General features: G+C 45.6%; 1 protein-coding gene across 2 annotated transcripts in view; it reads left to right on the top strand.

Annotated features, from left to right (window-relative positions):
• Window positions 1-806: 806 nt before the first annotated feature.
• CARD19 (caspase recruitment domain family member 19) overlaps window positions 807-13,648 on the top strand; it is a 51,152-nt gene continuing 38,310 nt past the window's right edge. For both annotated transcript variants that reach the window (XM_029049684.2, XM_029049687.2), the window contains exon 1: window positions 807-902. In XM_029049684.2, coding sequence (XP_028905517.1) covers window positions 887-902 — 16 coding nt within the window. In that variant the 5' untranslated portion in view covers window positions 807-886. The remainder of the gene's footprint in view (window positions 903-13,648) is intronic.

Below are 13,648 nucleotides of genomic sequence, written 5' to 3' on the forward strand. Positions count from 1 at the left end.
CTCCCTCTCTCCCCGCCCCGGGAGAAAGGCAGTGGCAGCAGGAGTGATGGCAGCTTCTCTTCCCTCCTCTGCCTCCTCTTTTCTCTCCCCCACCACCGCTGATGGTGGTAGAATCTGAAGCAGCAGTTACCGGGATATGTAGCCCCTCACCTCACTTCTTCCCATTTCCCCCACTGCTGTAATCACCAGTCCCAGCCCGGCCCTGGAGGACTGGGGCCACAGGTTGTGGAGTGGGCTAGACATGGTAGCCAAAAAAAATGACATCCAAGACTCCGGAGAAGATTCCAGTCAAGAATCCTTCAAAAAGTCCATCTGAATCACTTCACAACACCCAAAAAACCTTGTCCAGTCGGACCCACCCACGAGCCCATTTTTCTAAAAACAGAATAAAGGGTTTTCACATTTTCTATGGCTTTTGATCATCTGTAGGTACAGGTAATGCACAATATATAGGGCAGTATTGTGCTACATTTCATTTCGAACTGTATTTGTAACTGACTGTGATTTTTATATAAGCGTGATTACTACTTTCTATACATAAAACATTGACATGTCCATTTTACTTCTGATGAAGTAAAACGTCAGCTACCCTAACATAGAACCTCTCTGGCCTCCTATTAATGTAGCCATAGTACTCCTCAGTAATCGATAAGTACACCATTCTGGGTAATTTGGGTAAAGGTAGAGCATCCAATCTTGGTTCGGGAATCAATCCAGCCACTCTTCTAAGACCTCTGCTGGTGAAACAAAGCTGTGCAAGACTGAGATTTTACTTTCATTTCAACAAATACAACAATAATCTCTGTTCTCCAGAGCAGGAAGCAACTTTTCCAGCAGTCTTCCTTTCCATAGTTCCAGATATAGAAAACTCCAGATCTTATGGATAATGCTATACAGAAAATGTAAGTAACTAGTAGCTAAAGAAATGAGTGGTTAAAGAAGTAAGGGGAAAAGCATTTTTAAAAGAGAATTCCAGTGGTTTTAGGGAGGGAAAAAGAAGGGGAGGTGAAAAGGAAGGAAATTCCAAAAGCAGGAGAGGGATTTTTAGGAAGGTTTTTTCTATGATATGATTGGGAATATTTTCTCATTTAAGTAACTTGTGGGAGAAAAACAGCTTTGGGTATATATTGAATGTGTAATTTGACTCACTGCTTCGATGCTAGATATGTTTTCTTGACATTTGCACAGATTTCACTAAATAAACTTCCTGTTTTCTGGGTGAGAGAAAGAACCAAATACAGTTTTAATTAGACATACTAGGCATTTGGAAAAGCAATATTCCAGATAACACAGTGTAATATTTAACATCTAGCTAAATATAGTCCTTTTCTAATTTAGCATAATTACAGTGACGTTTCCAAGATAAACATTGTATTACGTTGTTCTGTAGGGAGAAGTTGGACTCTTCAATCAGGCCCTGTTCAAATCCCTTCTTTGTCTTAAAACTTAGACTGCATTTTACATGAGTTTTCAAACAATCATGTCCATCCCAGACTAATGAAAAATAAAGTTCAGACAATAACGTGGCTTTAACTCTCAGTAATTTGGGAAAGGAAGTATGAGGAATTGGGAGGAGGAGAGGGATGGAAGGAAGTTTGATTTCCAAGGAGACCAGAATGACTTACAGTGAACTCATCTGGGATTTAAACCAAATTCGTGCTACCTAAAGGATGCCTTCAGCATAGCATACATATGCCTTGGGTTTCTCTTTTTAGGTCTCTGACAAATGTGCATGGTATTAAATTCGCATGACTATTCTGATTCTATATTTAAGTGGTTTTCTGCCTGCCACATGCCTAATGTTGACTTTCTCCAAAGGAGAATGGGCTTTTTGTTATCCTTTTGTCCCTTGGCACAATACTGAACCTCAAGGCAACTGCAATTTCCATTATGAGTGTAGCACATCAAATGTCTGCAGAAATGTCAAAGGTCCCAAAGTTCAGGGAACACATATAGGGCCCAAGATGAAATAACGTGTTCCTGAGTGTCACAGTACAATATCCACTGTCTACTATCTGATTTTTATGCAAGAAATTATCATTTTGTTACAGCTGTTCATGCATCCCAAAATAGTTTAGACATTGGAAATAAATTAGATTCTGTTCTGTACACTAGTGGTGCAGTGGATAGAGCACAGGCCTGGGAGTCAGAAGGTCATGGGTTTTAATCCCGGCTCTGCCACTTAATAATAATGATAATAATAATGATGGCATTTGTTAAGCGCTTACTATGTGCCAAGCACTGTTCTAAGTGGTGGCGTAGATACAAGATAAACAGGTTGTCCCACGTGGGGCTCACAGTCTTAATCCCCATTTTACAGATGAGGTAACTGAGGCACAGAGAAGTTAAGTGACTTGTCCAAAGTCACACAGCTGACAAGTGGCAGAGTTGGGATTAGAACCCACGGCCTCTGACTCCCAATCCTATACTCTTTCCACTAAGCCACGTTGCTTACTTACTTTTCTGCTGTGACCTTGGGCAAGTCACTTTACTTCTCTCTGCCTTAGTTACCTCATCTGAAAATTGGGATTGAGACTGTGAGTCCCATGTGGGGCAGGGACTTTGTCCAACCCACATTGCTTATATCCACCCCAGTGCTTAGTACAGTGCCTAGCACATAGGAAAGGCTTAACAAATGCCAGTATTATTATTATTGTTAATGATAAACAATGAGCGTTATTAGTCATGTGATCATTGTCAGGGATTTTTAAGTTATATTGCAGAAGAGTATGATTGGAAGGGAGAGGGACCCTGAAATTTAAATTAAATTAGTTCCCAAATCTTAGGGAAGGATAAATCATTCTGCTTAATGCACCCAGTAAACCGAATTTTCCCCTCCACTCCCCACGCCATCAAATAATTTGTAGTGTCAAGGACCAGAACGTTTTCAGACACAGAGGAGGCTACATCTGCTTTTTGCGCCACCAGAGGCCAGTTCTGCATTACAGAATGACCCTAACCAGGCCCCACCAGCTGTCCCAGCTGTCCAATCACACTCTTTTGCGGAAGCCATTTCGAGATGAATTTAGCCTCAGCAGTGCCGGAGTGTGTTCTTGAAACTGGGAGGGAGCTCATATCCTCATGTAAGGGTGAGAGTGGTAAACTAACCTGGGGAGCCTCTGGGGTCCTACTGCTCCAGATCTGCCCTTTAATCCAGCACTGCAGCACTAGGGAATTGAAGATTTGAGGCAATTATTCTGCTTGGATCAAACAAGTCAGAATCATGTTTTCTGTCTCCACTGAGGCAAAATTAAGCAAAGAGAATTGCCCAGATTCTCCACGTTCCTTCGCTCACAGAGCCCTAGCTGGAGAGTTTTCTGCAGAGGTAGTAAAAGTCACCAAAGTTGGAAAGGGCAGAATTTGTTCGCAAGAACAAAAGTACTTTGCTCTACAGAGATAATTCCCTTCCTCCTGTGTCTCCCCGCTCCAGTCTTCATTCCGCTGCCCGGATCACCTTTCTGCAGAAACACTATGGCCATGTCACACCCCTCCTTAAAATCCTCCAGTGGCTGCCTATCAACCTCCACATGAAACAAAAACTTCTCACTCTGGGCTTCAGGGCTCTCCATCACCTTGCCCCCTCCTACCTCTCCTCCCTTCTCTCTTTCTACTGCCCTCCCCGCACGCTCCGTTCCTCTGCCGCTCACCTCCTCACCGTCCCCCGTTCACGCCTATCCCGCCGTCGACCTCTGGCCCACGTCCTACCGCTGTCTTGGAATGCCCTCCCTCCTCACCTCCGCCAAACTAACTCTCTTCCCCTCTTCAAAGCCCTACTGAGAGCTCACCTCCTCCAAGAGGCCTTCCCAGACTGAGCTTCCCCTTTTCCCTCTGCTCCCTCTGCTCCCTCTCTGCTCCCCCTTCACCTCCCCTCAGCTAAGCCCACTTCCCCCCTTTCCTTCTGCTCCTCCCCCTCTCCCTTCCCCTCCCCTCAGCACTGTGCTCATTTGTATATATTTTTATTACCCTATTTATTTTGTTAATGAGGTGTACATTCCCTTGATTCTATTTATCGTGATTAAGTTGTCTTGTTTTTGTCCGTCTGTCTCCCCTGCTTAGACTGTAAGTCCGTCAGTGGGCAGGGATTGTCTCTATCTGTTGCCGAATTGTACATTCCAAGCATTTAGTACAGTGCTCTGCACATAGTAAGGGCTCAATAAATACTATTGAATGAATGAGTATTGAATGAATGAATTCCACTAGGAGCTCTGCTGTATGATCCTCTTTCACACTTTCACCTCAATCCTGAACAGATATTTTACAGAGTCCTTGAGAACTAATCTACAATAGTAATAATAATGATGGTATATATTGAGTGCTTCTCCTGTGCCAAACATTGTACTAAGTAGTGGGGTGGTTATGAGATAATCAGATTGGATACACTCCCTGTCCCACATAGGGCTCACAGTCTAAGAGGGAGGGAGAATAGAGTAGAGAATAGGGAGAATCTATTTTACAGATGAGGAAACTGAGGCATAGAGTGGATAAGTGACTTGTCCAAGGTCACACACAGGCAAGAGGCAGAGCTGAGAGTAGAACTCTGGTCTCCTGACTCCCAGCCCTAGGCTCTTCCACTAAGACATGCCTCATTTCAATATTTTAGTCACCAAAAGGTGAAAAGGAATTCAACTCTTCAGTACACTGTAAGATTCCACCTTGACACAGGGCAGGTAGTCCAGTTGTGAGAGTCTTGAAGTTCAAGCTTCCCAGCTGGGCCTCAGTCAGTCTGGGTTTTGGTGTAGGTTGTGGAGTTGGGAGCAGTCTCCTTGCAGCGGCTGAAAGTGCCATTTGCCCAAGCCATGGAGTCAAATCTGGGGCAAGAATCCCCTCTCCAGGGGAACCTCACCACCCTTTACTAAGCCACTCTGAGTGATCATATTCACTGATGTACAAAATGGGTGAGGGCGCAGTGATTTCTGCCACTGATGAGAGCTCAAATATGCTACTGCTACTAAAAATCATAATGGTGGTGGTATTTCTTAAGTCCGCAGTACTAAGCACTGGGGTAAGTACAAGATAATCAAGTCAGTCACACTCCCTGTCTCACAGGGGGCTCACAGTCCAAATAGGAGAGATAACAGGTATTGAATCCCCATTTCGTAGATAAGGAAACTGAGAGCTACAGAAGGTAAGTGACTTGCCCAAGGTCACACAGCAGACAAGTGAAGCAGTGTGGCCTAGTGGATAGCGCACGGGCCTGGGAGTCAGGAAGATTTGGGTTCTAATCCCTGCTCCCACCCCTTGTCTGCTTTGACCTTGGGCAAATCACTTCAGTTCTCTGTGCCTCAGTTATCTCATCTGTAAAATTCATTCATTCAATCATTCATTCATTCAATCGTATTTATTAAGCACTTACTGTGTGCAGAGCACTATACTAAGCACTTGGGAAAGTACAATACAACAATAAAGAGTGACAATCTCTGCCCACAATGAGCTCACAGTCTAGAGGGGGAGTCAGACATCAATACAAATGAATAAAATTACAGATATATACATAAGTGCTGTGGGCTGGGAGAGGGAGGAAGAGCAAAGGGAGTGAGTCAGGGCGATGAAGAAGGGAGTGGGAGATGAGAAAAAGTGGGGTTTAGTTTGGGAAGGCCTTTGGGAAGGAGATGTGCCTTAAAGTGCTATCCCAACACTTAGTAAAGTGCCCTTAACAAATACCATTAAAAAAGGCAGCAAAACTAGGATTAGAACCAAGGTCCTCTGACTCCCAGGCCCATGCTCTTTCCACTAGGCCACATTCTGTTTTGTGATCACAGATTGCATCCATTCTTCCTTCCAGTCATCTTGCAAAGTGTGGCATTGGGCACAGAGGGACTGGGCAACAGAGTGTTGACAACTCTGCACGAGCCATTACCACTCCTGCATTAACAGCTCAAGCATATGTCCTGTGAGTGGTAGGACATGCTCTTCCTTTCTTATTCATGTCCCGAATGGTAAGGATGGGCAGAAAGGTGCATTACCGTATTTTCATGGGCAAAGTGTGCCAGTGTGCAACAGCACTTTCACCGGAGGATACAATCTTATCATCAGCAGCATTGTCTTCAAAATTGAAGGACAGCTCTATAAAGAGCCTACTTTCTTTGTTTCCCCTTCCAATTCTGAATTCAAATCAGAATCTGATTGCAGTGCAGTGATCTCTGAAAGCAGTCATTGACAAACCCTTGCCCATGAACCAAAACCTCTGGGATTTCACCTGCACTACATCTCTGGGCCCAGTCATTCCACAATGTGTGCCTGTCAAGATTGTGCTAATAATAATAATAACAATAATTGTGGTATTTGTTAAGCACTAACTATGTGCCAAGCACTTTGGTAAATACATGATAATCAGGTTGGTCACAGCCTCTGTTCCACTTGGGGTTCACAATAATAAGTAGGAGCAATAACAGGTATAGAATTATCATTTTACAGATGAGGAAACTGAGGGTCAGAGAAGTGAAGTGACTTACCCAAGGTCATCCAGCAGACAAGTGGCAGAGTCAGGATTAGAACCTAGGTCCTCTAACTCCCAGTCCTGCTGTGTTTCCTGTGTTACCCTGCTGTGTTTGACATTTCCATTGCCTATTGCTGTTTTTGAGTCTTCCTCAGGGCATGAAGTTGCTGAGACAAATGTGCAGGGGAATGGATTATGGTGGATTATGGTCTCTGAAAAACTGGCAAAGTTACTCATCGCTGCAAACTCTGAAGATGGCAGACTCTGGGTTTAGCTTTGAGATGCTATTGCTTTGCTAGCTTGCTCATTGCCCAGTATTCTCTTGGTTCTTAGTGTAAAAGAAAGTAGGTTTATGGTAGCATTGTGAAGTAGATCTGCTTTCATCACACTCTTAGAGGACTGGGGGCACACAGCACCCACCCATCACTCTAGATCAAAGCTCTTTTGATTCATACCTCAAGGATACTGAAGTAAAAATTCAAACAAAGAAGTAAAATAAAGGAGAGAATGCAGAAATCTAAAAAAGAAGGAAAAAGGGAACAGAAAACTATTCTTACTAAAATTGATTACTGCCAAGTGAACAGTATTTTCCACCCAGCTAAAATACATTCCTTGTTGAAGGTCAGTGTGTTCTGCAAGTACCTGAATATGTCTGTATTCTGCTATTTTCTGTACAGTTTTACTATGATATGACAGACTCAGAAGGCACTTTGCCTTTTTCTGATTGCTGTCCCTCCTGAGTTTTGGTGTCCTGATTCTAAATTGTCTTGGCTGCAAGAACATGGGCATACTAAACTCTACTACCTGCTCAATCATGGTCAGTGTTATACTCCAAGGCCTAGCATGGGCAGGTAGGGAACCTAGCATTGAATGTCACGTCATATTTGTTTGTTTGAGTCATTGGAAATTGATATTTTCTAAGTCATTCGTCCAGGGAAAGAGCACCGCTGTGGAAATTGGGAGGCCTGAGCTCCAGTCCCAGCTCTCAGCTGCAGCTTACATTAGTGGTGAAGGTTTCTGATTGCAGAACCACCTGTGGTGTTCCATGAGGGGGATGGGCCCAGAAGGAATCCTGAAAAATAGCTGGTTAACTTGAGTGGCGAAAGCCTGCACAGACTACCAAGGAAACCACATTGCCAGGTTATGCCACTACAGCACAGCATTGGCATTATCCTGAGGGCACTCGGGCATAAACAGACCCTGCGTGTGAAAAAACCTTTCTGTACATTTGCATTGTGCCTGCCTATTCACTGGTGGCACTCTGTGCCCAAATTGGAACATAACTGGCAGATAAGAGAGAGTGTCAGTGGAGTTGCATAAACCACTAGCGCTATAATCAATTTCTGAAAGTCTCTCAGGACGGAGGCTTGTCCCTCTTTTCCGAGACACTTCATCATCGTCACCACCTAGAGAACCCACCTGGAAATCTGCAGTCATAAATGCATGTTATGGGGTTCTCTGAGGGCCACACTTTGCAAAACTTCCAGTCTGGTTTGTGCTTTTTCATGGAACTTCTCCCCAGGAACCTTGCTGAGCACCTGCAGGCTGGTGGAATCGTCTGCCTTGGGAAACTGTTAATGACATGGGATCTCTTCATGGTTCCTGCCTCTTGAGATAAGACTCATATTTAATTAGGAGCCTTCATTAGAAATGTTTTCTTCAATTTAGAAAATCTGCTCTCCCCCTTCCCCCCTTAGCATTGAAAATCAAGCTGTCAGCTTCATCTTGCATTTCCACCTTGTGGAGAAATAAATGAGTCCAACTTTCTAAGTGTACAATTAAAATAAATTACGCATCCAAAGATAAATTCCACATGCCAAGTTTAGCTAGGCAAAAGTTGTACTGGGGGCCTTATGCATGGAAATTATACATGGAACAGGTATAGTGTGTTATTAAAAGCCATAATTAATTATTTTTTAAACCTAGTGATTATTTTAAATTCAAGCTTATAGTCACAATGCCAATCGTGTGTTTTCAGATTTCACCCTTTGCTATCACTGTAGTTTTACAGAGTCAATTGTCTCATGTCCCTTGAGTAGTTCCAGTCCTGTCTAAATGTCCTGAAAAGAACCAATTAGTAAATTACATTTTATCTCTTCACTCCTTTCCATTGTCAGTTTCTCATAAAATCTTCTATTCATAAGCAGGCTTACTGAAAAAGTCCCAAATAAGAGAAAAACATCTTGAATACATCTATGGCCAAAATAATGACATTGGGAAACAGAATGACCTACTGGAAAGAGCACGGGCCTAAGAGTCAGAGGATCTGGGTTCTAATCCCAGCTCCGCCACTTGTCTGCTGTGTGATCCGGGCATATCACTTAACTGTTCTGTGCCTCATATGTAAAATGGAGATTAAGACTGGGAGCCTTATGTGGGTCAGGGACTGTGTCCAACCCGATTAGCTTGTATCTACCCCAGCACTGAGTACAGTGCCTGGCATGTAATAAGCGCTTAGCAGATACCATAAAAAATATATCCTCATCTATATTGAATAGGAGTAGAGGGATTTAAAGGATGTATGAAATGTAACAGTCACATGTGGAGCAGAGCTCTTCACTGACAGCAGCGTGGCCTCATGGAAAGAGCCCCCGCCTGAGAATCAGAGAAGCTGGGTTCTAATCCCCACTCTGCCACTTATTTGCTATGTGACCTTGGGCAAGTCACTTCGTTCTCTGTACCTCAGTTCCCTCATCTGCAAAATGGGGATTCAATGCCTGTTCTGCCTTCTATTTAGACTGTGAGCCCCATGTGGGAGAGGGCCTGCATCCAACCTGATCATCTTGTATCTACTCCAGCACTTAGTACAGTGCTTGGCACATAGTAAGTGCTTAACAAAAGCCACAGTTATTATTATTGTGTCCTCACCTTGCTGTTTGTCCAATGGAAAGAAGATAGGTGTAGAAATAAGGAGACCCGGGTGCTAATCTTGACTCTCAAAATATGAGACTGCCTACTGGGGCTTTGCTCTCAGAGTAAAGATCAGTTTGCAGTTGGAATCTCACTGCTGTCTATTGCTGGCAAGGTCCTAGCCAGAGTCCTTCTGGGCTGGCTACTGAAGAATATCATTGACCACATGCTTCTAGAACTCTAATGTGGTTTCTGACCATAGTGTGCCATGGTGACTGTGGTCTGTGAGAAGTATCAGATACACATCTGCAGGGAGAAGCACCAATGCCTGTGTCTAGATTTAGAGACTATAAAACACAAACATTTAGCTCCATTAGTGCATCTATATTCTGGCACTCAGTAGGTTTGATGACCCTATGAAGATCAGGTGGCTTAGTGGTAAGAGCACGGGCTTGGGAGTCAGAGGACGTGGGTTCTAATCCCGGCTCCTCCACCTGTCTGCTGTGTGACCTTGGGCCAGTCACCTAGCTTCTCTGTGCCTCAGTTACCTCATCTGGTAAATGGGGATTAAGGACTGAGAGCCCCATGTGGGACAACCTGATTACCTTGTATCTACCCCAGTGCTTAGAACAGTGCTTGGCACATAGTAAGCACTTAACAAATACCATCATTGTTATTATTATCATCAAGATATGGAGGGATCGTGTCTACCAACTCTATTGCATTGTACTCTTCCAAGTGCTTAGTGCAGTGTTCCTCACACAGGAAGTGTTCAATAAATACCGTTGATTGATGGAGGTTGATCCAAGCTAGCATGGTTGGTCAGGTTAGACCTGGGGGTGCCCTCTCTGATCCAGTCCCCCTTCTCAGTCAAACAATAGCATTTATTGAGTCTGAAGCTCGTCCCTTAGACATCATGGGCAAGGAATGTGTCCGCTAATTCTGTTGTATTGTACTCTCTCAAGCTCTTAGTATAGTGCTTTGCACATAGTAAGCACTCAATAAATACGATTGAATGAATGAATGAATACGCTCAGTGTCAGGCACTGGGGTAGATACAAGCTAATCAGGTTGGACACAGTCCATGTCCTGCAAGAGGCTCACAGTATTAATCCTCATTTTACAGATGAGGGAACCGAGGCACAGAGAAGTGACGTGACTTGCCCAAACTCACACAACAGACAAGTGTCAGAGCTGGGATTAGAACCCAGGTCCTTTGGACTCCAAGACCCATGCTCCATCGACTAGGCCACGTTGCTTCTCCACTCAATGTGCAGAATATTGTACTAAGAGGTTGGGAGAGTTCAATAGAGTTGATAGGCTCACTCCCTGATCTCAAGGAGCTTACACAAAATAGGGCTGCATAGGCCGTGAGAAGCAGCATGGTGTAGTGGATAGAGTATGGGCCAGATAGAGTCAGAAGATCATGGGTTCTAATCCCAGCCCACCACTTGTCTGCAGTGTGACCTTGGGCAAGTCAATTCACTTCTCTGAGCCTCACATCTGTAAAATGGGAGTTGAGACTGAGAGTCCCACATGGGACAGGGACTGTCTCCAACTTGATTTGCTTGTATCCACCCAGTGCTTAATACAGTGCCTGGCACATAGTAAGCACTTAACAATTACCATCACTATTATTACGAAGTCTAGCCCTTTTAAACTTATTCTGTGCAACTCTGCTGGAGGATGCCACAAGGGATCTGGACGTAGTGCTTCCAATCCTCTCAGAAACTCAACTAAACAGGTTGTGAACATCATCAAAAGCCCTAGGGACAGTCACTCAAGAACTGTTATATGCAAATGACTGAGCCTTAGGCACATTCCCAAGAGGGAATGCAGAGGATTGTGTGACCTTGGGCAAGTCATTTCACTTTTCTGTGCCTCAGTTACCTCATCTGGAAAATGGGGATTATGTGAGCCCCATGTGAGACAAGGACTGTGTCCAACCTGATTGGCTTATATCTACCCCAGTGCTTAGTACAGCGACTGGCTCATTTTCATTCATTCAATAGTATTTATTGAGTGCTTACTATGTGCAGAGCACTGTACTAAGCTCTTGGAATGTACAATTCGGCAACAGATAGAGACAATCCCTGCCCAATGACGGGTTTACAGTCTAATCGGGGGAGACAGACAGACAAAAACAATAGAAATAAAGTCAAGGGGATGTACATCTCATTAACAAAATGAATAGGGTAATAAAATATACACAAATGAGCGGACGAGCACAGTGCTGAGGGGAGGGGAAGGGAGAAGGGGAGGAGCAGAGGGAAAGGGGGTGAAAGGGGGCTTAGCTGAGGGGAGGTGAAGGGGGGCAGAGAGGCAGCAGAGGGAGCAGAGAGAAAAGGGGAGGCTCAGTCTGGGAAGGCCTCTTGGATGAGGTGAGTTGTCAGTAGGGCTTTGAAGAGGGAAAGAGAATTAGTTTGGCAGAGATGAGGGAGGGCATTCCAGGACAGCGGGAGGACATGGGCCAGGGGTCGACAGTGGGTTAGGCGAGAACGGGGGACGGTGAGGAGGTGGGCGGCAGAGGAGTGGAGCCTATGGGGTGGGCAGTAGAAAGAGAGAAGGGAGGAGAGGTAGGAGGGGCAAGGTGATGGAGAGCCTTGAAGCCTAGAGGGACAAGTTTTTGTTTCGTGCGGAGGTTGATAGGCAACCACTGGAGGTTTTCAAGTAGGGGAGTGACATGCCCAGAGCATTTCTGCAGGAAGATGAGTCGGGCAGCGGAATGAAGAATAGACTGGAGCGGGGAGAGACAGGAGGAAGGGAGATCAGAGAGAAGGCTGACACAATAATCCAGCCGGGATATTATGAGAGCCTGTACCAGGAAGATAGCCGTTTGGGTGGAGAGGAAAGGGCGGGTCTTGGCGATATTATAAAGGTGAGACCGGCAGGTCTTGGTGACGGATTGGATGTGTGGGGTGAATGAGAGAGCTGAGTCAAGGATGACACCAAGTTTGCGGGCTTGAGGGACGGGAAGGATGGTCGTACCATCCACAGTGAGAGGGAAGTCAGGAAGAGGACAGGGCTTGGGAAGGAAGATAAGAAGCTCAGTTTTGGACATGTTGAGTTTTAGGTGGCGGGCAGACATCCAGGTAGAGACGTCCTGGAGGCAGGAGGAGATACGAGCCTGAAGAGAGGGGGAGAAGACAGGGGCAGAGATGTAGATTTGTGTGTCATCTGCATAGAGATGATAGTTGAAGCCGTGAGAGCAAATGAGTTCATCAAGGGAGTGAGTGTAGATGGAGAACAGAAGAGGGCCAAGAACTAACCCTTGAGGAACTCCTACAGTTAGAGGATGGGAGGGGGAGGAGGAGCCTGCGAAGGAGACCGAGAATGAAGAGCCAGAAAGATAAGAGGAGAACCAGGAGAGGACGGAGTCCGTGAAGCCAAGGTGAGATAAGGTGTGGAGGAGAAGGGGATGGTCAACAGTGTCAAAGGCAGCTGAGAGGTCGAGGAGGATTTGGATAGAGTAGGAGCCATCAAATTTGGCAAGAAGGAGGTCATGGGGGACCTTTGAGAGAGCAGTCTCGGTAGAGTGGAGGGGACGGAAGCCAGATTGGATGGGGTCCAGGAGAGAACTGGAATTAATGAAATCTAGGCAGCGAGTGTAGACGACTCGTTCTAGGAGCTTGGAAAGGAAGGGTAGGAGGGAGATAGGGCAATAACTGAAAGGGGAACTGGGGTCGAGAGAGAGTTTTTTTAGGATGGGGGAGACATGGGCATGTTTGAAGGCAGAGGGGAAGAAGTCATTGGAGAGTGAGAGGTTAAAGATAGAAGTTAAGGAGGGGAGGAGGCAAGGGGCGATGGTTTTTATAAGGTGAGCGGGAATGGGGTCTGAAGCACAGGTGGAGGGGGTGGCACTTGCGAGGAGGGAGAAAATCTCCTCTGAGGATACTGCAGGGAAAGATGGGAAAGTAGGGGAGAGTGTTGGAGGGGGGAGGCAGAAGGGAGAGGGGTGACTTTGGAGAGCTCAGACCTGATTGTGTTAATTTTCATAATGAAGTAGGTGGCCAGATTACTGGGGGTGAGGGATGGGGGAGGGGGAGGAACAGGGGGCCTGAGGAGAGAATTAAAGGTCCCGAACAATTGGCGGGGGCGACGGTCATGGGTGTCAATGAGGGAAGAAAAGTAGTTTTGCCTGGCGGAGGAGAGGGCAGAGTTAAGGCAGGAAAGTATAAGTTTGAAATGGATAAGGTCGGCTTGGTGCTTGGACCTTCGCCAGCACCGCTCAGCAGCTCGAGCATAGGCGCATAGGAGGCGGACAGAGGGAGTGACCCAGGGCTGTGGGTTATTGGAGCGAAAGCGGCGGAGGGAAAGGGGGGCGAGAGGGTTGAGATGAGTAGAGAGGGTGGAGTTGAGAGT

This window comes from Ornithorhynchus anatinus, chromosome X1 (genome assembly GCF_004115215.2).
Source record: "Ornithorhynchus anatinus isolate Pmale09 chromosome X1, mOrnAna1.pri.v4, whole genome shotgun sequence".
Classification (NCBI taxonomy): Eukaryota; Metazoa; Chordata; class Mammalia; order Monotremata; family Ornithorhynchidae; genus Ornithorhynchus; species Ornithorhynchus anatinus.